Source organism: Parambassis ranga, chromosome 5 (genome assembly GCF_900634625.1).
Source record: "Parambassis ranga chromosome 5, fParRan2.1, whole genome shotgun sequence".
Taxonomy (NCBI): Eukaryota; Metazoa; Chordata; class Actinopteri; family Ambassidae; genus Parambassis; species Parambassis ranga.
Genome location: NC_041026.1, coordinates 22256361 through 22281653, shown reverse-complemented (window position 1 = coordinate 22281653; position 25293 = coordinate 22256361). Strand labels below are relative to the sequence as shown.

The window sequence follows — 25293 nt, the reverse complement described above, 5'->3', positions numbered from 1 at the left end:
AGCATTCCCTTGTTAGTCTTCTGTTGTAAACCTCTAATGGTTTTCTATATAGTCTTTTCATTGTTGTGCAATTTAAAACATATCATTTGGTTTAGCTTTTAAATTGCCTGATTCATTAATACCACATGGCCTTATTCATTGGCCCCAGGGTTAATTTCATTTGCAAAACTGCTTTTATCAATTTCTCCAGTACTAAAGAAATTGCTCTGACTGAAATAAAGACTCACATTGTCACGATCTGGTGTTTGTTTATGGTTTTGATTACTTGTTTTGGGTTTTTAGTTTAATCTGTGTTTAGTTATAGTTATTTTTCCTGTAGTTCTGGTGTTTTGTTTCCTTGGGTTTGTGTTTTGTGTTTCTAGTTGCCTAGTCTTGTTTTGTGTTCTAGTTGTCTAGTTGCCTAGTCTTGTTTTGTGTTCTAGTTGTCTAGTTGTCTAGTCTTGTTTTGTGTTCTAGTTGTCTAGTTGTCTAGTCTTGTTTTGTGTTCTAGTTGTCTAGTTGTCTAGTCTTGTTTTGTGTTTCTAGTTGTCTAGTCTTGTTTTGTGTTTCTAGTTGTCTAGTCTTGTTTTGTGTTTCCAGTTGTCTAGTCTTGTTTTGTGTTTCCAGTTGTCTAGTCTTGTTTTGTGTTTCCAGTTGTCTAGTCTTGTTTTGTGTTTCCTGTTTTACTTTGGTAGTCCTGTCCTCCCTGTGTATTGTCTTTGAGTTTTGCTTCCTGTGTTTTCCCTCCTGGTTGATTACCAGCCCTGCCCTCATGTGTGTCACCTGTGCCTCGTTGTCTTCCCTGGTCCCCTTGTATATAGTCTGTGTCTTCCCCTTTGTCCTTGCTAGTTCGTCTCGTCTGTGTGGGCTTTGTGTCATTCTATGTCTCGTCCATGCCATGCCATGCTATGCTATGCTCCAGGTAGTTTCTTTGTTCATGTTATGTTTTTGAACCCTCGCTAAGTTTCCTAGTTTTGCTTTTCTAGTTTTGCCACGTGTAGTGTGATTTTCAGTTAGTTATTTTGTACTTTACCTTTTGACCACGACAAGTGTGATTTTTAGTTTTGTATTGTTTTGCCCTCCTGGCCTTTAAATAAAAGACTGTTTTTTGGATTTGAACCGCTCTGCGTCCTGCAACTGTGTCCTCACCTCATCCACAAACCCTGACAGTACGAACTAGCCACTATGGACACAGCAGGCACAGAAGCAGTTAAATCGGCTGCCTTTAGCCGCGGCCCAGAGTTCGCCCCGTACGAGCTGGTGATACTCTGGAGCCAGGCCAACCAGCTGAGGAGGAAGCTTCAGGCTGAGCTCGACCTGGTGGATCTCCTGCCTTCACCTCCCGCGGACAGGAGGGAGGTGAGGCGGTTGGTGGACCGCAGGATTTTGCTTCTCCAGCAGCTGGGGGCGTTGTGGAACCTAAAGGAGCAACTCAGAGCCCAGATGGACTTAGCTCTGAGCGCTAACCCGTGGCTCCACCTCCATTATGCCAGGGCGTTCGAGGACATGGGGGAGTTCCGTGCTCCTGTGGCCCCCATGCTGCCCCCCTGGTTTCCCCGTTCAGTCCTCGACCCAGCCCCTACTCCTGAGGGCGGGCTCCAGATGACGTCATCCCTTCCGGTGCCGCCAGAGGGCGGGCTCCAGATGACGCCATCCCTTCCGGTGCCGCCCAGGGGCGGGCTCCAGATGTCGTCATCGCTTTCGGTGTCGCCCAGGGGCGGGCTCCAGATGTCGTCATCCCTTCCGGTGCCGCCAGAGGGCGGGCTCCAGATGTCGTCATCCCTTCCGGTGCCGCCAGAGGGCGGGCTCCAGATGTCGTCATCCCTTCCGGGGCCGCCCAGGGGCGGGCTCCAGATGACGCCATCCCTTCCGGGGCCGCCAGAGGGCGGGCTCCAGATGACGCCATCCCTTCCGGGGCCGCCAAGGGGCGGGCTCCAGATGACGCCATCCCTTCCGGGGCCGCCAAGGGGCGGGCTCCAGATGACGCCATCCCTTCCGGGGCTCCAGATGACGCCATCCCTTCCGGGGCCGCCAAGGGGCGGGCTCCAGATGACGCCATCGCTCCCCCCGCCTCGGCCAGAGGGCGGGCTCCAGACGGCGTCGCTCTTCCCGTCTCGGCCAGAGGGCGGGCTCCAGACGACGTCATCGCTCCTCCCGCCTCGGCCAGAGGGCGGGCTCCAGACGGCGTCGCTCTTCCCGTCTCGGCCAGAGGGCGGGCTCCAGACGGCGTCGCTCCCCCCGCCTCGGCCAGAGGGCGGGCTCCAGACGGCGTCGCTCCCCCCGCCTCGGCCAGAGGGCGGGCTCCAGACGGCGTCGCTCCCCCCGCCTCGGCCAGAGGGCGGGCTCCAGACGGCGTCGCTCCCCCCGCCTCGGCCAGAGGGCGGGCTCCAGACGACGTCATCGCTCCCCCCCGCCTCGGCCAGAGGGCGGGCTCCAGACGACGTCGCTCCCCCCGCCTCGGCCAGAGGGCGGGCTCCAGACGGCGCCACCTACCCCAGAGACCTCCAGTGCCCCCCGCAGAGGACTACCTGCCAAGACAGGGGTGGCAGAGACACTGGAGGTCACCTGTCTGGATGCTGGGGGTGCATCCAGCCTTGACCCTGGAGGGTCATCAGATCTGGGTCCACGCCCTGACCCAGAAGGACTCTCAGCCCCAGCGACTGGTCCAGTCACTGGGGAACCCCCAACTCTGGTTTCGTCTCTGGCTTCCTGTCGGGACCCTGGAGGGTCCCCTGCCCTGGTTTCCTGTCGGGACCCTGGAGGGTCCCCTGCTCTGGTTTCCTGTCGGGACCCTGGAGGGTCCCCTGCTCTGGTTTCCTGTCGGGACCCTGGAGGGTCCCCTGCTCTGGTTTCCTGTCGGGACCCTGGAGGGTCCCCTGCTCTGGTTTCGTCTCTGGCTTCCTGTCTGGACCCTGGAGGGTCTTCTGCTTCGTCTTCGGCTCTGGCTTCCTGTCTGGACCCTGGAGGGTCTTCTGTTTCGTCCTCGGCTCTGGCTTCCTGTCTGGACCCTGGAGGGTCTTCTGCGTCGTCTTCGGCACTGGTGTTCTGCCCGGACTCTGGAGGGTCCGCTGCCTCGTCTTCGCTGGTGTTCTGCCCGGACCCTGGAGGGTCCGCGGCCTCGTCTTCGCTGGTGTTCTGCCCGGACCCTGGAGGGTCCGCGGCCTCGTCTTCGCTGGTGTTCTGCCCGGACCCTGGAGGGTCCGCGGCCTCGTCCTCGCTGGTGTTCTGCCCGGACCCTGGAGGGTCCGCTGCCTCGTCTTCGCTGGTGTTCTGCCCGGACCCTGGAGGGTCCGCGGCCTCGTCTTCGCTGGTGTTCTGCCCGGACCCTGGAGGGTCCGCGGCCTCGTCCTCGCTGGTGTTCTGCCCGGACCCTGGAGGGTCCGCGGCCTCGTCCTCGCTGGTGTTCTGCCCGGACCCTGGAGGGTCCGCAGCCTCGTCATCGCTGGTGGTCTTCCGCCCGGACCCCGGAGGGTCCGCGTCTCCATCGCTGGTGGTCTTCCGCCCGGACCCCGGAGGGCCCTCAGCCATGTCCATGCTGTGCTTCCGCCCGGACCCCGGAGGGTCCTCAGCCATGTCCATGCTGTGCTTCCGCCCGGACCCCGGAGGGTCCTCAGCCATGTCCATGCTGTGCTTCCGCCCGGACCCCGGAGGGTCCTCACCCCTGCCCATGCTGGGCTTTCGCCCGGACCCTGGAGGGTCCCTGTCCCCTCCATTTCTGACTCTGCCCCCCAAGCACCCCAGACTCTCGTTTTACGGGACCTTTGTCTCCGTTGCCCCTGTTGGCCCATGGCCGGGGCCTTCATGAACTCTGGGACTTTGAGTTATTTTGATTCATTTCTGAGACCTTGAACTCTAGCTCCCTGTATTTTAGTTTGAACCCTTGTTTTGTGTTTTTAGGAACGTCTGGGAGCCGTTCCTTGAAGGGGGGGTTCTGTCACGATCTGGTGTTTGTTTATGGTTTTGATTACTTGTTTTGGGTTTTTAGTTTAATCTGTGTTTAGTTATAGTTATTTTTCCTGTAGTTCTGGTGTTTTGTTTCCTTGGGTTTGTGTTTTGTGTTTCTAGTTGCCTAGTCTTGTTTTGTGTTCTAGTTGTCTAGTTGCCTAGTCTTGTTTTGTGTTCTAGTTGTCTAGTTGTCTAGTCTTGTTTTGTGTTCTAGTTGTCTAGTTGTCTAGTCTTGTTTTGTGTTCTAGTTGTCTAGTTGTCTAGTCTTGTTTTGTGTTTCTAGTTGTCTAGTCTTGTTTTGTGTTTCTAGTTGTCTAGTCTTGTTTTGTGTTTCCAGTTGTCTAGTCTTGTTTTGTGTTTCCAGTTGTCTAGTCTTGTTTTGTGTTTCCAGTTGTCTAGTCTTGTTTTGTGTTTCCTGTTTTACTTTGGTAGTCCTGTCCTCCCTGTGTATTGTCTTTGAGTTTTGCTTCCTGTGTTTTCCCTCCTGGTTGATTACCAGCCCTGCCCTCATGTGTGTCACCTGTGCCTCGTTGTCTTCCCTGGTCCCCTTGTATATAGTCTGTGTCTTCCCCTTTGTCCTTGCTAGTTCGTCTCGTCTGTGTGGGCTTTGTGTCATTCTATGTCTCGTCCATGCCATGCCATGCTATGCTATGCTCCAGGTAGTTTCTTTGTTCATGTTATGTTTTTGAACCCTCGCTAAGTTTCCTAGTTTTGCTTTTCTAGTTTTGCCACGTGTAGTGTGATTTTCAGTTAGTTATTTTGTACTTTACCTTTTGACCACGACAAGTGTGATTTTTAGTTTTGTATTGTTTTGCCCTCCTGGCCTTTAAATAAAAGACTGTTTTTTGGATTTGAACCGCTCTGCGTCCTGCAACTGTGTCCTCACCTCATCCACAAACCCTGACACACATTTCCAGATAGAAAAACTAGTCTTATCTTATCTTATCTTATCTTATCTTATCTTATCTTATCTTTACAACATGTACAGATCTGACAAATACATTGTCTTGTAATTTAATATGCATGCACAATCCAATGCACACACAGCACCTAAATCAAAGCTCTAACATAGCTGACTTTCTAGGAAACTAAATCTATTGTCATCTTCTACCTACTATAAGAAGCAGTAGTAACTTCTTACACAGACTTTTATTAAAATGTGTTGCTATGTCCTCAGCCAGGGGGGGTGCAGAACATAAAATTAAAAGCTTCTTCAGAAATGCATCTACACAACTGAGGTAGAAAAATACAAAACACTAATCACTTATTCATGAGGCGTGTGGGTCCACAACAACAAGCTGATGTCCTTGTAACAGAGGTGCAAAACTGCCACAAGCAGCTCTACTATTCCCCAAATAAGCTGAGGACAGAAGGTGTTAAATTAGCTTGGGAGGAGATAACACATTTGGTCGTCCTGGTCAAAGGACAATTAATGCTTGTATGTAGAGTTCAATGACACTACACTCTGGGTAGGTCACCATTGAATCTACAGCATGCCAGTTCATTAATTATTGATTTCTGTAAGCCAGGTATTTGGCTGAAAATTGTCTTGTATGATCATGGTGCATAACAATATGTTTCATCAGTGGTACTTGTTGAATAAACGATACAAGCACAGAATATAAGACGCATGCAATAGCCTCTTTGATAGATGATTTGGTATCACTTCAATCGTCTGTCTCAGTGAATCATATGACACCTTACCAAACAATTACACACTTCCAAACACAGCATTTTGACATGATGTGACATTATGTCACATATCATCCTTGTTTTCACACAACTATCTAGAAGTGACAACCTTCTTCTGTTGTCTATAATCGTGGAGTATATCTTAATTTCCCCACAGAGTAATACCAGCAAAGATGGTCTCTGCTGGGTCCTCTCCATGCCTGCAGACTCCCAAAACTCATTAACACCAAACTGCAGAATGCAAAAAAGACAACTAATCTTTCCTTTCAGATTTTTTTTTCAGTGTTTACAGACAACAGGCATATTTTGTAGGTGACCGCTGAGCTTTTTTATTCTTCTTCTACGCAAGCTCTCTGCAGTGCAAGGGCATTGCTAATGAAATAAAGTTTGAGACCCATCAAAATGTATCCCTTAGCGCATTCATTTGACGCACAGGATTTGAGGATTAAAACCCACCTTTGAAATGTCTGCCATCTCAAAGAAAAAGACAGCATTTTAAAGAGTTTGATTTGTATGTCATAAATATTTGATGTGTCTGAAACACAAATCAAATTAATCTTTCTCCCCGCATGTAAACGTGCAGCTCATTTAAATGGCAAATGGCAATGAAATATTAACACAAGTTTGAACATTTTTTCAGTCGGCTACTTTTAAGCCATGCACGACTAAGTGATTGAAACACTGTTAGAACGCAGAGCTTATACGGTCTACAGCTACACACCATATGTCACACTGAAACCTCACAATTTATTTAGTCAATGAAGACATTCAAGCTGATTAATATGTGAGTTTAATTTTGATAAAGTTTGGGCATGTGAGCCAGACAGCCAGCAGCCCATTATTCTTAGCAACATAAGGAGGGTGGTATTCATTATAAAGCAACCGTCTGATGGGGCGCTGTGCCTGATAGAGGATATGCAGCAAGGCTGTGGGGAAAGCTGGTATCTGCAGAATACATGCTGGTGTTTGAAGTCAGTCACCTGGCAGCTAAGTCACTCTGTGGGGTATCCTCATTGCTGAAGATCAAAGATCATCTTTAATGTGCTCATGCTGACAGGAATCACAGAAATAGACAGCAGCCCACACAGAACAATAACACACTTATTAAATATTATGAGCCTGCTTCCCCACTGCATGATGTAAAAGTGTTTCTATTTAAAAAGTAACACTTTAAAGCGAGTAACAGTAACACGTTAAAGCGAGTAAAGTAACTCCGGGTTTGGTTGCTCACTTAGCAAGTTAAGTTTGCTTTTCACCAACACAGAGGATTAGGCAAATTAGATCAAAACAAATTTATTTCAAACACCGAGCTGTTGTCATTTGTAATTTACAGTTACATGACTCCAATGCTTGAATAGAAAACAACACCAGGTCTCTAACACCTCATTTTTCAGCCTGAGAAACAATAAAAAGAAAGCCCAGGCATCCCACTTCCTCAGGCTACCAATGGGACATCCCAAGCTGTTCTCAGACTGTGAGGGGTATACAGTCCCGCCTGTGTGTCTGCCCTGTGTTCTTATCCCAGCTGGACAAGCCTGTAATACCTTCCTTGGGAGGCGTCTTCTTAGACCCTTGAATCACCTCAGCTGGCTTCTTTTAACATAAAGGGGAAGCATTTTCACTTTGAGCTCCTTCCTAAATTAAATGCCTGAGCTCCATGGTTGAATCTCATTTCAGCCCCCTATACGAACAATCTTATTATTTCTGTCGCTGCTCTTCCATTTCTGACCAGAGGTGAGGACAGGAATGTTGATCGACTGGTAAAATGAGAGCTTTGCTTTGCAGCCAAGCTCCTTCTGCACCACAACAGACCAGCACAGCGTCGACAGATACTTGAACTCCTTCCTTTGTATGAGTACAAAAGTTTTTGTGTCCGAGTGATGGGGAGCTAATTTTCTTAGGAGAAATGAGTTCCTGCTAGAATCACTCTCACAGATATGGGCACACAAAGAGCAATTGTGAATGTAGCTGACCTGCATAACCTGGACACTGGAAATGTGAAACCAGGGCCCATCTCTGGAGATAATGCTGAAGGGGAGCTTTAATAAAACAGTATTGTCTTTCCTGATTCTTTCAGTGAATTAAACTAAATTAAGCTTAAATATATTCTAATTTATTTGTTCATATTAACAGAGTGTGGGAGGACTATATGTGATCAAGCGGCAACCAAAGTTCTAAAAACTGCAATTCGCCCCACAGCCACTAGGGGCTGGCTCCTACGTCAAAATAGTCAATTTTTACAGCAGGAACAAACGTGTTTACAACCTGGTAGAAAAACGATTTTGGTCTCTATAGACAAGTTATCCTGCGTAGTGGAGTCAGTGTCCCACAGAGAGATGTCTGTTTAGAAACCTACAGAGATGCTCCATCCATACAGTCAATGGTAGTGATTAATGTTGAGAAACCTGCTAATATTTACAACTACACTCAGGAAACTCTTCAGAGATTGATTTCAGTTATATATTTGGATTAATGGTAAACAAGTGTTAAAGAAACTAAAATCCCTGATCGGTCCATCAGTCATGAGAAAAAGAGGCTCTGGTTCTAGTGTTGTAGCTCGTACTGTGAGTGAATGATATAGCTTGCACAGTTGTACCTCATGCAGTGTATTCTGGATCAATAACATCCACCATCAGTTGGTCAATATTTCTACAGCAACAATTTAAATTGAGTACAGACAACTATCGACTACTCTTCTCTTAAAGAATTTATGTCCGAGCAGTAACTAATGATGGCCACACACCACTGCCTCAGAGAAATATACAGTCAGTCAGCCTCAACAGGTCGTTGCCTGAGAACAAAAGATGTGATGGAGGTGAATAAAGCGATAAAATTAAAATCACTTCAACTTCATCACAGTTTTTTTCAAGGAAAGTGTGCAGAACACTGACTGCAGAAGATACATGCGTGAGCATGTCTGGGTTTATGTGAGGATGAGCTGAAACGTGATTCCACTGGACTCTCTGTACAGTCATCTTGTTAGTGGCATATTTTATAGCTGTTTTGTTTTGTTTCATATTTAATGTGTGTTTTCTTATCTGTGCTGTGATCAGTTATTAATGCATTTGACATAATAACATAATGTCAAATGTCACAGTATCTCCCCACTGCCAACAGAGACAACAAAGGACTTCATTACGCTGTTTGGTGCAAAGTGCTTTCTGCCCCATCTGCTGCCAGGGCAGAACTGTTGACAGGACTTCAGTTTTTAGCTGACACTGTCAGAGCGGCTTCTTGCAGCAGTGAGGATCCATCAAGCAACTTTGCTTAAGAGCATTATGTCGGCTAATATGGTGAAAGAATTAGTAGTAGGAATTACCCTCCCTACTCCATCTTTGAAACATCATTCTCATAGGCTGCTTTCAGAACAACATATTTGGTCATATACATTTTTGAATTGGAAGAATATTTCTCCCTCTTTTAAGGCACACATAAAATTAGAGACAAAGAAGTAAATTTTACATTTCCCTGTTAAGCTGCCCTTTTTGTTAAGTAAAGTAGCTGTGGACAACTTTTAAAAAGTGTAGAATAAAAATTGCATTTTCCTTCCTCAATGAAGCACTTTACTGTTCAGCCAATTAATGACAATCAGAGGCACCAAAGCAAAGCCAGAAGGGTCAATACTTACTGAGATAATGGCAGCCAGAGTCTCTACAGCGCCTGTGCTCAGTGTGATGTAGGGGAGGATGTTCTCTGCAAAGCCTGCAGACCGAAGGATCCCACTGGTGTAGTACCAGATCTGTGGGACAGTACAACAAATGTTATCCTCTCACACACAATTAGAGGTTAAAGTCATTCATATAATTTTACAAAATATATACTTAGCACATTTATATTTGACTATTAGATGAAGAGTTTATTTCTAAGAAGAGTTTTGATCTTCGCTCAAAGGGTGCAGAGGTTAAAGTTCAGACAGCAAAGTGTCTAAAGGCACAATAAACACAACTCAATCTATATTTTTATCTGTATTTTTTTATTGCTGCTAAATTATTTTATTAGCATTTACTGTATGAAAAGTAGTGGTATGTTAATAATAAGCATCAAAATATTTCTCACAGCTGCCTGGTAGCTTAACAGCTTAACAACAATTTTGCATTGTGCATAATTTCCTGCATTTCTGTCCTCCCGTGGCCAGCAGTAATCTTCCTAACAGTCAAGAGAATACAAAGTATTTAGGCAACTGACACAAATCATGAGATTTGACAGCTGAAACGATGATCCTATCAAAACGGTTTCAGGATTGTGTCTCAGTCGTCGTTTCAGAAATGAAAGGTTTTATAGCAGCAAAATAAGCTGTTGAAATATTCCCACAGGATTCTCACTCTTTAGTATTTACCGGAATCATTTGACTGATCTGAGGGTAGTGAATACAGTATGACAAATCAAAATAGAGACCTCCAGAGTAATCTAAATTACATTGCAGTCTTCTTGAAATGAAAATGTATGTAAATGAAGTCGTTTCATATATATGATAATTCAGTGGAGCTTTGTGCTTTCTACTTTTACAGATGATTACTGAAATGTCCATCAACCAATCAAATATGAAAATTGATCATGAAAAATAAACAGTACAATTTATTTATTACTTTTATATGTAGTCTATGAAGCATTCTTTATTGCTAGTAGAACATGGTACACGTCTATTACTTATTCTCAACCTTTGTGCGCCATTTTTTTAATTTTTATATATGTATAAAAATTAATGTAGCTATCAAATCTAAAGTAATTGTTTTCAGTAGACTCCTGTCATTATTTATTCCTTATTTCAGGTTGCTGATGGCAGCAGTAAGCAGTTCTTAGCGCAGACTATTCACAACATCTACAGGCTCAATACAGAGAGAGTAAGTCTCACAGTTGGACAACTGCACTGCAGCACAGCAGGTGAAGAATGGCTAAACATCTCATCCTGCCAACAAACTACACATGGCAAAGTGACTCACAGCGACTTCTCCTCACCCACAGCTTGAACACAAAACGTAAAGAGAGACTGAATCACTCTAATGGGGGCAGGAGACTGTTTACAGATTTTTAGGTTAACCTTTCATAGCAAACGTAAGATGAAGAACAACTGAAGCTCCTTTTTTTGTAATTTATATTATTTTGATGGGAGAAGACAAAACATATTTTATGTCAGAGCCTGTACGCTGACTGAAGCTACATTGTGTATTTTATCAAATAAATGTTTATATCTTTACATATTTTAATGCATTAGTGCCAGGAGTCACATCTTTTAGCTACATCGTACTCTTTGCCTGTACAACTTTTTTTTTTACAAGTCTAAATTCCTTGAACAGAGAAGCTGGTACACAATCAGCTGGGAATGCCCTGCAGTGCACAGTGTTTGAAGAGTGGAACAGAATGACCATGTCTGTGGTGTGACTGTCCTGAGTGTAAAGCAGAAACAAACTTCCTTTGCCTAAAGCCACTTATTGACAAGGTCGGGGGTAAGTCATGAAGGGACAGAAAGTCTCATATACACAACAGTTACACTGGCAATGCTGCAAACCAAATCTAGGATTTCTGTTCCTTATGTTATCTAGGAAAAGATCACAGATATGAGCTGCAACTTACAGCATTGAGGCCACAGAGCTGATAGCAGGCCATGGTGATGATGATGGTGATGAGTTGCCAACGAACAGCTGGATTCTTTAGCAACTGTAACACAGAGACTGTGCGTAGGTTGTCCTGAGCTCGTGCCTCCGCGTGGACCTCTTCCAACTCCTGGGATACATCTTTCTTCCCCAGAAACCTCTGGAAGGCTGAGCCGTAAACAACCAAACACAACCATAGTGTTAAAAATATCTAGGACGCAAGATCTCTCAATAACAACCAGCATGCTGAGATCAAAGAAGTGGTGGATTTGTTCCACAGCAAATGATAAGACATCCTCACAAACTGAGCAGTTTGTTACCAACTCAACATCCAATTACTACCTGAGGAGCTAAACATGATTTCTGTAAGTGAAGGTACCCGTGAAGTAAACTGGATCCCATATCAACAGGCTGGAATTGTAAGCCTTACTTTGGCCCTAATGTTTGGCTCTTTATTCTGCCACACTCTTGCTGCGTGGGTTATGTGTGCTTAAATTCTGTCACAGTGTTTAAGAAGCCAGTGGTAAATAAAAAAACGAAAAAAATGCACTATGTATCATTATGTCTAAAGCTTTCTTTGTCAATATAACTATAGAATGGAATGATAATTATCATCGGTAAAAAGGCAACATGCTATGAAAGAGTTAGGGCATACAAATTTCATTCATTTTTTACTGTATGTGTTGGGTGACACACACACATTTCTTGGGTCACAAATTGTGCTGTTGTTTAGAGTGACCCCCTAGCACAGTATGAAGGATCTGCAGTGTGTTTCAGAGGAAAAAGTATTACTCTAGGTGTCCAAAATTAAAACTACCACAAATTCTCATAGTGTAGAGCACATGCGTCTGCAAGTGCACTGCTTTAAATTAAAATTGCTCTCTGCTTTTTGGGGTTCTCTTCCATTTACATACTACATTGAATAGAACAGAATATTAGTACATTCACAGGCTTACACACATTTTTTTTACAAAAGAGAGTCTTATTTCAGACCAGGACATCAGGGTAAAGGGGCAAATCAGTTCAATCACAAGTCCAAATGACTAAGAACTGAGTTTTTTATTAGAAATATAAATGTACAAGCATGGGAACATAAAATGTTGAAATGGGAAATTGTAACATTCAACCACTGAGAACCACTGAGGTTCTAGTAGGCAGCAACTCTTTGAGTTTAACACTGATCCATTTTGACCAGGCTTCTTACAGACAGTGGTTCATGGGTATTATGTGACCCATCCTCATCAAAACACCCGCCAGATACAACTCATGGTTAAGTTTCTGCTAACAACACATATGGATGTATTTTCTGACATACATTATTTTGCGTGTGTTAATGGAACATGATCGTATTAGCCGAGTTCAATAAAGCTGCGAAAGTCCTACAGAGGCAGGTCAGGGCTGGAGGATCCAAAACCCTGGACTTTCACTCAGAATTCCGGGGATTTACCCCCCCATGAATCCTAAAGTTTTGTTTTTAACAGCAGCTGGTTTTAACATAAAAGTGGCTGGTTAAGGTTAGGGATTAAAAACTGATGAAGGGGTTGGACAAATTCATGTTTTACAAAGAACCGCTCACACATGGCTGCCATTATTAGCTGCCATCGAGACAAGTTCCTGCCCCCATGAACGGTCAGAGAAATACACTCAGGTTTTGTTTTTAAGGGCGGACATATAGATCTAATCCCACGTTTTTCAGCTGAGGAAGTATTATAGTAATTAGATCTGGAGAAAGAACAGTTGGCTGTGACCCTTGAAAGTCTTATTTCTCATGCATTCAATAACATTCCTATGTATTTATGAGTTTTATTCAGACATTAAAAAATAAAGATTTCAATAAACGGTGGAACTGTTTTCACACTGTAGTGTGAATGCATTCATTACATTGGCTGGTTCTAAAGTATAAACAGTGTAAAATGAAATTGTCTGTTTACCAGAAAAGTCCACCGGGGTAACATTAAAGATTTGTGGCATGCCCTGAGGCTACAACTTGTCCAGTCATGTTCGCAGTTTAAATGTTTCCTCAGGGATACATTATTCAGCATCACAATATTACTTTTCACTGCAGCACAGATGACTCTGTCTGTCTGTCTGGAAGCTGCACTGATGTAAGGAAGCTAAATGCCCTTTCACATTGTTTGCACCTCAGCAGTCTGATCAAGTTTTACTCTCAGAGATCCAGATGATCCATAGATGTTAATGCCTGGTATTCCATTACATATCCTTGTTAATTAATATTAGATTGATTGTTGTAATATTCTCTTCTCTACTAGGGGACTAAACAAGAAACCAGAAACGCGTTTCAAATCTGAGAGGAGCTGACCAGCTTTATTTTAGTCAGTTCTATCTTTGCTGGTAGACTGTTTGAACTTGTGCTTCTTGGATGTGATGGACTGGAGGGAATAAGTAAAGACACTTCTTTCCTCACTTTAATCCTTTCTCCTGTAGAGGTGAACACCTGGGGTTATGGGAAGCTCAGGTGCATACAGGTTAAGAACAAACCCCAAATATTGAATCTCTAAAAGCACACAGGGACAAAAATCCGGTCATTAGGATGTGGGAGTTCAATGGCACATGCTGTGGACACCACCCGTAAAAGAAACAGCATGACCTGCCAAACTAAAGTGTGAGCTGCTCTCTCCAGGGTAGTGTGGTGCAACATTTGTAAAGTATGAAGTCTAAGTGCAAGCACAGTACTCTAATCCTAACCCAGAACCATGTGTTTTAGTGTGCAGCACAACCAGACTAAAATATGTTTGATTTACAACACATACTGTATGTCTGACAAAATGGACAGACGTGTTACATTCTCCATTAAATATATATAGTAAAAAGTCAGCTCCCAGATGTAGGTTGTCAAAATTTTGCTGAGAAAAGAAGCAACAAAAAAACTGAAGCGAAAAGAAGCAACATCAAAACTATAACACATTTTAGAAATGGATAGAAACCAGCTGCCATGCTGGAAGGATCCTGATCACTAGAGTGAATGCCTCCATGAAGTCTCGCCTCACCATTATTATTGTGTAGATTAGCACATGTAAATGAGAATTTAATTGCCTCTCCCTGCTGATAGAAAATATGGAAGCCCAGTTTTAACCAGAATCACGCTGTGGCTGCCTATGTAAGGTGTACGGCATAATGTTGATCTTTGCAAGACTATGACATGGTGTCCAACAGTGTCATTGTCCCCATGGAGTCATCCTATTTTATTTTCCCTGCAGGAGGACAGCGGGGCTCCACTCTGTGTCACTGTTTTGACCAGACTCTCACTTTGCCAGAAGGCAGGGGTATGTGGTGCAACAAAGAGATTTAAAAGAAGCATAAACTGTGAATGACCTACTATTTCTGCAATATTACACTAGGAATAAAAACCTCAATGAGAGAGGTGTGAAAGGTTCAATAAGAAATGATCTGATGGGACTCAGTGGTGTGTTAAGGTGGATGCGTTGTAGTTTCAATCAAAGATGAGCTTGTTTTTTTTCCCTTTACAGTGTGCACACCACCAGCACATCGAGATCACACACACAAACACTGCCCCCATGCTCCCATTCTTTCAGATGACAGTGACAAAGCCAAGAATAAAAAGCAAATGACATCAACCACCCCCTGAAACCACTGATAACATCCTGTAGCAGATGTAATAGTGTACAAAAGTTAGTTCTTAATAATAGTCAATGGAGTCAAATGGTTATATTTTACAGCTGCTGCTAGATTAAAAAAAAAAAGATATAAAGAAGAATACCAACATTCTGGCAATGGAGCACTGATTGGTCAGTGAGTTACCTCTGGCCTACTTTGGTTGCTGTTCACAGTGTGGAGTGTGGAGATATCTCCCTGTCTTTTTGCCTCCACTTGCCTGGGTTATGAGGCCAGATCACCTCTAATCACAACAAATAATGCACCTTCTGCACTAGTGAAAGTAAAACAGGACTCAGGGTTAATTGCAATAATAATCCCACTAATGGTGCCTGAAAGAAGCCACAATCTTTGCACCCTCTATGCCAAATAATCGTGTACGATATTTTAAAATTTATTAGATAATGACCTGTTTTCTGCTACGTGTTGGGAGATACATAATTTTGAAAATGCAAATATTTCACTCTGTTAGAAAGCTCAGTAAAACAGTAGTCTAAGAAGTGGATTTATTGGGAACTACATACAGTATTTGCAGCTGCAGAGGAATGCTCAGAAGGTGCATTTTTAATTCAAACAGAGAAAACAATTCTACAGTGTCTACGTATAAAGGTAAAGCTGATAACACATGAAGGGCTAAATGAAATGGAACAGAGCAAAGCAGGTATATGAAAATGTACTCACTGGGAGTCTGATATGTCTAAAATCATCCAGAAAGCAAAGCAAAGTAATAAGACTGCGTATGGAATTCCACTGAATGTCAGAGACCAGAAACCTTACCACACTGTCTTTAGCTAAAGAAAAAGAAAATAAAAAGTCAAGTCAAGATTAAATTGGCGTGGTGAAAAGTTGAAAGCCCGTGTCATATTATATAGTTTATATTTCTGGTCTCTGCAGAATAAGTACAGTGTTCATCAAAGACGATGCGTTCTGACATACTGAATACTGTGGAGTCAAGGCAATCGTAAAATTAAGAGAGATTGTCAATCACACTGACAGCCTTTAGTATACAAACTTATCTCATCTTCAACCCCTGTAACCTTTCAAATGGTGGACAGGACCACTGCAGATATATGGCATGACAAGAGAGAAGACAGGGTGCAAGAGAACACGCTGTTCCTGTCTGACACAGTATGATGATAATAGGACACTACAGGGCCAGCCCTCAAGATTTGTGTGCTTCGTCAACAAATTCCCACAACTGCAGTGCTGTAACACAAGCCAACAACAGCAGCACTGTGCAGACCGGTGCCAGCAAAATGTTGGCTGCCAGTAGTACGGAAGGGAGTTTGGGAAAGATGTTCTTTAACCAACCATTCATCTCTTCCTCCAGGAGTTACTCACTCTGCCAGTCATTGTCACCAGCTGTCTATGCTTGGAATGAAATCCGGCCACAACACAAGCACATATACCACCAGTTAGACCTTTAAAACATAATACGTTCAATTAGTTTCTACAGGATCACTTCTGGTCTGTCTTTTGCATCAGTAAATGAAAAGAATTGTATTTTATTGTGCAGTTATCACTTTTAATCTAAGAACCCAGATTAGTTGCTGAAATCACTAACACTGTTATTATTGCTGCAGAATAAAACGATTCCAGCACTGTATAATTTCATCATAAATTTTATTCTTCATAAATACTGCTTTATCTAATGTCCTCCAACACTGAGGCCTCTCTGAAATCTTGCACAACATTGAGTTCAAAAGCATCAGCCAGGAAGTTACATTTTACAAAGAATACAAGCCTCCAAACCTTTAGAGAGCACCCATATATAATGTATGCACAAGACATCAAAGACAGAACTGATCAAAGTCGTGTCTGACGTCACATTTATCTACATGCTTCGTTAACACGTGCAGTTTGGGACATGTCTTTACCCCATGCTGATACTTTCATGTGTCTTAACATTCCAACACATCACATTTCAACATAGCTGGCTTCAGAGAGTACATATGCCGAATATGTATGGTAGCTACGAAGAGACCTCCTGCAGTTAAAACATAGTTTAACAAATCTGAACTAACTTGTAATTATTTTTCATCAGCTGTGCTATTTGTCATGCTGGATACATTTTCAGCTTGCTGCTATCTCAGCAGCATCAAAATAACAACCTGTTTTATTTGTACTTGTTAGAAAACTGGCATTGTAACATTTAGTCCTTCCAGCAGGGCCAAACCACTGCAAGCTCAGGGCTTAGACAAAAACAAAACATGGGTCAATATGGGATAATTTAATCAATGTGATCAATGCGATCCAATGCATGCTGCAGGAATCACATTGCATAATGCTGATGGCTGGTGGAGTGGTGCGTTTACTGTGATAGACATGGACATTATACAGAACAAAAGCCCGGCACCTTCCTGAGGGAGCAGTTTGAGGAGAGGTTGAGAGAGGCAAAGAGAACTCCTTCTCTCAGTCAGCTCCTAATAGTAAAATACTAACATGATGTATGTGTGATGTATCAGAACTTGCTTGAGAATCACTACATGTTTGTTTTTAGACCTCATTCAGACTTCAGACTTCATGTAGGTGTGACAAGTATTCACTGTGATGGCTTTTTTAATTTAAGTCAAACTAGTTAATGAAGATTCTCAAGTCATCCAGATCACACAGACCCACCCACTAAGGTCCTCTACCTCATATAAATCTGATTCCCCACCAAACAGTAAGAACTGATGAAGCGGAGGAGGAGCCAAACATCTTCAAGAAAACTCTACAAGTCCAGTTGCCTCACTTCAACCTTTTATATTTTAAAAGAAAAAGAAGAAAAGAAAAAAAAGCAAAAACATGTTCTCTTACAAACCCCTTGAGTACATTAACCTTCAGAAAAAAATAAAGAAAAAACTCAGCTCTTCTGGCTAATTTCGGATCCAAAATCTTGGTCACAAAATTAAAAACCAGTATTACAGGTTGCAGGTGACAGACCTCATTGATGATGGCTACATGTTTATGATGATTTTCAGTCATCCATCCTTAACAACATTACACTATCTTTACTAAATCAGGGTCATTAAATCAGTGTAGGTGCAGACTAAGAAACAATAATTTCACTCAGGTGACTTCCTGTTAATCTGCATGCTGGTTCACTGTCATGGGACATTTAATGGAACTGTCTTATCATCAGTGTTATTAATTCTATTCCTGCTGTAACATGCCAAAATGTCCTCTATAAAAAGGTCTACAGCCACGGCTGTTATCGTGGGGAATGGAAAAGACTGGTGTGGAAAGAAATAAATCACTGAGCAGCACAGGTCATTAAATTCCACCAGCCTTCCTTACACACTTTTTCACTACTGCCCTACATACGCCTCCTTGTGCTTGTGTGAAGTGTATTCCAAGGCATGTGATTTTGTGTTTGCATCTTGTTTATACAAGTTTGGGTTTAAAAGAAAATAATTTAATCTGAGTTAAAACACTGGCCAAAAACAGGATGAATGTTTTCAAAAAAAAAAACTTAAATGAACCTATCCTTTAATACTAACATAAATAATTTGCAAACTATTGTTAAAACCACAAATCTCTGCAGTAGGAAAATAATCATGAGCCTCTGGCTGCTGTAAGAACTTTATCAGCCTCCTGCAGAAATATGTACCATGGTAATCTGTGCAGCTTTACCCCTGTAGAATTATTTTTTTTCCCAAAACCTGTAAGCATGTGGCTGCTGTAAAGACCAGAAATCTGCTTTTAAAAAATTACATCACAAATGTGTTTTGAGACACCAGAGCCTGGTGTGGAAGCCGGCATGCAATACCTCTTTCTGCTCCTGCCTCATCCCTCCTCTCCATTAGCAGGTAGCGAGGACTCTCAGGGAGGAAGGGCAGCACACACAGCTGCAGGATGGCTGGAAACGCCAAGAAGGAAAACAGGTAGTTCCACCGGGACTCCTGCAGTGGAATCAGACATGAAAGATGTATTAGAGGGCTGTTACTGAAAACGTTGGTGCACACATGGGCTTATTTACTTATGCAGGGCTTACTATAGGTCTATAAAATACAACACATTATAATTATAATTAGGTGAAAATGAACACTCGATATAGTTAAAGGCTATAATTCAGTAGAAAATTATTTCAAGCCAGGACCACATATAATATAAAATCTATTATCTAACCGTTAGAGGTATATTTTTAGTATGTTGAGTGCCTGTATATTGCCTATAGTGTGTAGCAAAATGTCCCAGCTTGGGATGAATAAAGTACTTCTATTGTATTCTATTCTATTCCATCTACCTGGGTGTTCCTATCAACAATAGACTGGACTGGTCAGATAACACAAGTGTCCTATATAAGAAAGGCCAGAGTTGCCTCCACCTCCTGAGGAGACTAAAGTCCTTTGGTGTTTGTAGGACACTACTAAGGACTTTCTATGACACCATAGTTGCATCAGCAACTTTCTATGCAGTGGTCTATGGCGGGATTACAGCCAGGGACAAGAGAAAACTGGACAAAATGGTCATGGGCTAGTTCTGTCCTAGGCTGTCCCCTGGACTCAGTGAACCCTGTAGGTGAGAGGAGGATATTGGCCAAGCTGTCAAGCATGAGGAACAACCGCTCTCTCCCTCTGTATGAGACAGTGGGGACCTTGTTTAGACTGCTGCACCCTCAGTGCAAAAGGGAACACTACCGGAGGTCCTTTGTCCCAATAGTGGTCAGACTGTACAACAACAGTATCACTTAGGACTGCTGCTGTGCTGCTGTGTTCTTTTTCCTCTGCCCACCATACAACCACCTGTATTTTAAATTTCTCTATTATTTTTTTAAGAAACATGATATATAAAAATAGAAAAGAAAAGTCACAGTTCCTTTTGTGCAATATTATAACCAACAGTATAATACTCCTATAGGTTTTTTTTTATTTCATGACATTCATGTTTTATTATTTTATTTTTTAATTCTATTATTAATTCTAGATTATCTGTTACTTATCTGTTTCTAGTTTTTTATGCTACTTTATTAGCATTATGTCTTATTATTTGTTCTGCTGCTGTAACGACTCAATTTCCCTCCGGGGATCAATAAAGTCTTATCTTATATCTTTTATCGTATCACTAAATATAGTCAATGTTATATATATTTTTATATATATATATATATTTATTTATTGTAAGTATTGATTAAGATTCCATCATAGAAGATCCACCCTCGAGAGGTGGATCTAGCAGGATTGGCTCAAATGTGGCTCAGGTGTGAACGCAAATGTGGCTAGCGAAACATTATCAGCCATATCACGAGGCGCCACCTAGTGGTTTGGAGAACAGCAAACACGCTGGATGAAGCCGGATTGAGTGCGGACACAACTGTGTGCTAGCCAGATTTGAAAATAGGTCTGAACGCATCCAGCTTAAAGGCTGTCTGGGCTCAATCCTACTCTAGCTGGAATGACTTTCTCCAGTGTGATCGGGGCCTTTGTCTTCATTGGTATTTGCTGCTTGTTCCACATTCTGCTGGTCTTGTTCGGTCTCGGCATCTGTGTTTTCAGTCTGCTGCTCCTGGTCTCCATGGGTTCGGATGCATTGGTATTTTTTCCTTACTGATAGTTCTCAGGCTGCAGGCTTGATACAGAAGCTGCATCTGGACTTTTTGTATCTGACCTTCTAGATGTCTGTGTCCTGGTCCTGTGCAGACAGGCAGCAGACAATTTTGATGGCCTTCTTCAAGTGGATTGTTTGCCTGCAGATTTTCACTCAGGTTAATGATCCCTCTTTTGACATTTCAAACACCTTCTTGATGTTGTTGCTCAGTGTCCTCAAATGAACTTTTGGTGGACTGAAGCTTGGCTGTGTATCTGTCCGAATCTCTGTGAGCTTTCTGCAGCAGCAGAAGCTCAGACAGTCCTATACTTCTTGTGTTAGTTGATGTTTGTTGAATTGCCCGTTGCACACTCAACTCGCAATTAGTTAGGGTAGTTGTTAAATCTGGTGAGTTTTCTGTTCCTCCGAGACATTTCCAAATCTCTGTTGGAGTGTCTTTGGTCCTTGTGTGGAGCGTGGTAATCGATCCGTCTCTTGGACCCCTCTCCTAACCCAACAAGAAGTCTGCCATTTTAAATTTTGCGATCATTTTTGGCCATTTCTGACCCTCCTTCAAAACTTTTCATGTCTGACATACTTCATCCAATTGAGCTGACATTCACTGTGTTCACTTGTGACACCACAGGGAATAGAGGCTTTCCAAAACTCTTTCTAACGTTTTTCAGTGTGGCCAAGGCACCACCACAAACCCTTCACCATTACAGAAGAAGAACTGTATGTTTTGCAGTACCATCCACATACTTCGTCCAATGTGGACAAAACCATACTGCTGTCCATCTGAGTCTGAACAGATTGTTATGCTAATATAATGATAATGTCATAACACCACCTACTGGCAGCAGGAAATGTCTCTTGTATGCATGTTTTTTTTTGGTTTTTTTTTTTTTTTGGGGGGGGGGGGTTTGAAGAAATATCAAATAGTTTATTTAGATTTTAGCATTTTACTTGATTCACAATTATCCATTGAATGCATCGGAAGACTGACAGTGTAGCCATCACTTCCACATTAAAAATACATATGTGCATCTAAAGCTATCGCCCACAGGATGGATGACAGAATGCACAGACACAGACACATATCAGACATGTGTCTGTGCAGGTTTCACTCAAGCAAACAGAAGAGGGATATTTGTCAATATGCACAGGGACAAGGTGCCATTTGGACAGAAAATGTCAGTTCTCAGCTCATAAGAAGGGTCTTAGGGTTTCAGCTGCTTAAACTTTATGGGTGAAGAAAGAGTCATCACATCGTAAAACTTTTTAAATAATGCAAATAACTTTTTTAATGGCTCTGGTGTATTCAGTGCAAAGCTTTTAATTATTCCAAATGTACAAGCTTCTGTTCTGCAGGCCACCAAAATGTCAGACTGAAAGACAGCTCTATCTAACATTTAGGAAAAACTGTATGATAGCACAAGTTACTGTTATGCAAGAGACATGCATAGTTAGGTTGTCAGAAAATCTCACTCAGATTAAGATCTGCTGTTTAATGCTGACCAGGTATGTATAGTGAGCTTTTAATGAAAGCGGAGTCAACCATTAAAGCACTGTGTGTAATGTTTTAGTCAAACTGAAACATTACACACAGTGATTTAATCCACTGTTGTTACAAATAAACACATTTTTTATTTTGTTTTCTTTTTCCATCGCTTTCTTTTGTGACATGGGTCCTGACACTGCTGACAGCCTGATAGAGCACAATGCAACAATTTTCTGAGTGGCAAAGGAGCTATGAAGCATTCAAAGTTTCCAAACTAGCAACATCTGTAAGCTGCATGCATGACTGACTGTGAGGTTAACACATCCAATACTTAAACACTGCATCAAATGCATAAAAGTAAGCACTTCATTCTCTCTGAAAAGGTTCCAAGACAACATATGCTCACAGTCAAGTATAGCATCAACACTCAGTCTACCACCACAAATGTGTGATATAAAGAAATGTAAACTCAAGAAGACTATCACACAAGATGAACCAAACCCCCCCAAAAACAGCCTTTTAACCAATGTCAGGTCCACATCTGCTGAGCTAGCACTGACAGTGGAGATTAACCATAAAAGGAATTGCATCTGTCACAACAAAACTGGTGCCAGCTATTTTATCCAGGTTATTTATCATCCAGAAATCTGAGATCACAAACTTTTCAATGTTATTAGATAAAGTGGACTATCTTTAGAGAATAGAACTATTTGCATCATACCCTTGAGACCTCTAAACACAAATGTGTGGTTAACCAAACAGCTAAGTTAGTTAGTTAGACAACTTAGTTTATCACATTTTATGCAGATGTACATATGTAGTAACTATATAACCGGAAAATATTTACATTCACGGTTCAATAAAAAAACTACATCTGAATGGATGAGTGAATCATTACTTCATTGTACACAGAGCTTAATTATGCTTAAGGCCTGTTAGACACTTTTCTTTGAATGCAAACAACATGCATGAGTGAATGAACTTCTCTCAAGTGTAAATGTGAGCACACGACACAAAGCCGACTTCTTACTGATGCTGTGCGGTGGATCATTTTATCGCAGCTGGAGATGAGAGCGTCTGATTAGATTAAACCTTTATAGTCTGCTCTGACAGGCAAAGAATCTGTTCTGCAAGCAGTGATTTCTGTACTACAAACATCTCACATGACTTCAAAGTTTTACCCCTGTATCAGTTTCTGTGTGATGCTTGCTGCAAACATGATTTGTAATCTAAAAGCATGACCGCTGTGACAACCCCACCTGCTTCGCTTGTTTCAGCATCCATCATTCTCTCTATTTGCTCCTCGACCCACATATCACTGATTTTACTGATGCTTCACACCTCATTGATGTGTTTTATGTAAGAAATGATTTCATATGTGATATTGCACTCTCTTTCTTTGTCCGTATCAACAGCCATTTGATGACAGTTCTTGCATGCCACAATCCAGTATATACACACAACGCGACACAACACCTACATGTACAATGCCTAATAATTGGGTTGGACTCTGACTATTAGGGATATACATAGAAAAACCATAGTTGACCTGACAATTGCAAGGCAGCTGAGGAACAATAATTGGTGGGTTCAGAACAAGGTCCTGCCACATTAGCAGGGCAAAACAACACACTCCTCGCTTCCCAAACACACACAAAGTAACAGCAGTGCAGCTGACCGTATAAACTAAACATGCCCCTTTTGGTATCTACCAATCATCAGCTTTAAATGGGGTAAGCTGGCAGCGTCTGCTTCCACAGGCTGTAGTCCCATCATCATCCCAAGCTCAGACATTACAGGCTAGACTAATGCTTACAGTACATGAAACAAAGTGGACAAATGCTTTATTAGTCTATTGGACATCCAAGTAGTTTTTCCTTGCATTTATTTCCTGTGAGAATGCAGAGGTACAGATGAAACTAAATTTGAATTTTGGAGTTAAGAGTAAGGGATCAGAGGAGAGCAAGTGTTTAATCAGACCCCAGCAGATTTTGCAAGGCCACCATGAACCCAGGAAGGAGGTTAGTGTGTCTGACCAGGCACTTCCGGACAGAATGAAAATAAATTGGGTAATCAGGTGAACCACATCCTTAATGTATCCAATTATTCAAACTAATGTTATCCACGTTGGGTCAGTCCTAATTACTCTAGCAAACAAATGCGTTCCACAGAGGGGATCTCTGTGATCTGCTGTAATCTCTGTGCTTGGCTCTGCAACAGTTAGTTGCATATCTTTACTTCCACAGCAGGCAGTGAGATTATGACTGTCAGTGGCTGCTTTAAGACTGATGCATGAAGGATTACAGTGTGCATTAAAAGGAGAGACCTGGACATTATCAGATATTTTTATAAACACTCACCTTTCTCTGAACCATTACATAGTGAGGAAATACAAATGTTGTTTCTTATTGCAGTGTTGTATGTGGCACATGTAAAAACATATGTGACATGTACACAGCAGATAGCAAACGAATGTTCATGGACATGTCTCCATTTAAATTAAGTTTCTACAGTCTTTAACAATTCTCTTGAGTAATTGTATGTCCAGAAATAGGTAAAACACATGGCCACTTCCACAAAGAAAGGAGCCTGGTTGGTAAAAAACTCACGTCAACAGCATCTCAGCCCTTGGTATACTATAAACATGGACATCTGCCAGGATCAGAAGAAAAGCCCATCATCCCTCTGCCTGTAGCTATTTGTGATGAATGTCACCTTCTCTGTAAGCCTATTTTCCTGATGGTCTGACAGAAGAGCAAATTGACAGCTGGAGCCCGCAGGTGTGCTCTGTACCATTCTTAAAATATTAAACTAGCCCGTTTTAGAGTGGGACAAGCAGCGGATATGGAGGGATTCCAACTTTACAGGAAGGTTTTACTAACTTAAAAAGCCTCAACCTCTGAACATAGGTGTGTTAGCATTAATTTAGTGATACATCACAATGATATTTGATAACTGCAGAGCACAGCACATGCACAGCTTGCCTTCTGTAGTGGCTATAATATAATATAAGTAAAGTCACCTGCACCAATGAATACTCACCTACTCCTGTCGGCTGTTTCATGTTAAAATAGGGATGCAAACAATACTCAAAAACATACGCACACATACCTCCAACTCACATGGATTATTACAGAGCTCCAATGTCTAATTTCCAGTGTAACAACAACCTAAGAAATGCTTATCTTTTGTGACAATTAATCAATTCTTTAGTCGATTTACACTACCCGCCGAAGATATAGAAGAGTGTGTGGAGAATACAGAGACCAGAAAAAGGCTCATTAGGTCACTGAGGCTAACCGTAGCTGTGTCTGAGGCATGCTGATGGCATCTGTATCTCATGGGTGCTCTGTGACAGACTGGCTAAAAGTCTGTTCCTGCTATAAATGTCCAAATAAACACAGGCTCCTACTGGGAGAAACTCAGTGCTTAAGCATGATGATA

The 25293-nt window shown here is 42.4% G+C and overlaps 1 protein-coding gene across 3 annotated transcripts in view; it reads right to left on the bottom strand.

Moving 5' to 3' along the window:
- Window positions 1–25293, bottom strand: part of slc2a9l2 (solute carrier family 2 member 9, like 2) — an 84670-nt gene that overhangs the window by 39270 nt on the left and 20107 nt on the right. For all 3 annotated transcript variants that reach the window (XM_028405503.1, XM_028405506.1, XM_028405504.1), the window contains 3 exons: window positions 18592–18724; window positions 11188–11375; window positions 9245–9355 (listed from right to left, as the gene is read on the bottom strand). In XM_028405503.1, the coding sequence (XP_028261304.1) occupies window positions 9245–9355; window positions 11188–11375; window positions 18592–18724 (432 nt within the window). The remainder of the gene's footprint in view (window positions 1–9244; window positions 9356–11187; window positions 11376–18591; window positions 18725–25293) is intronic.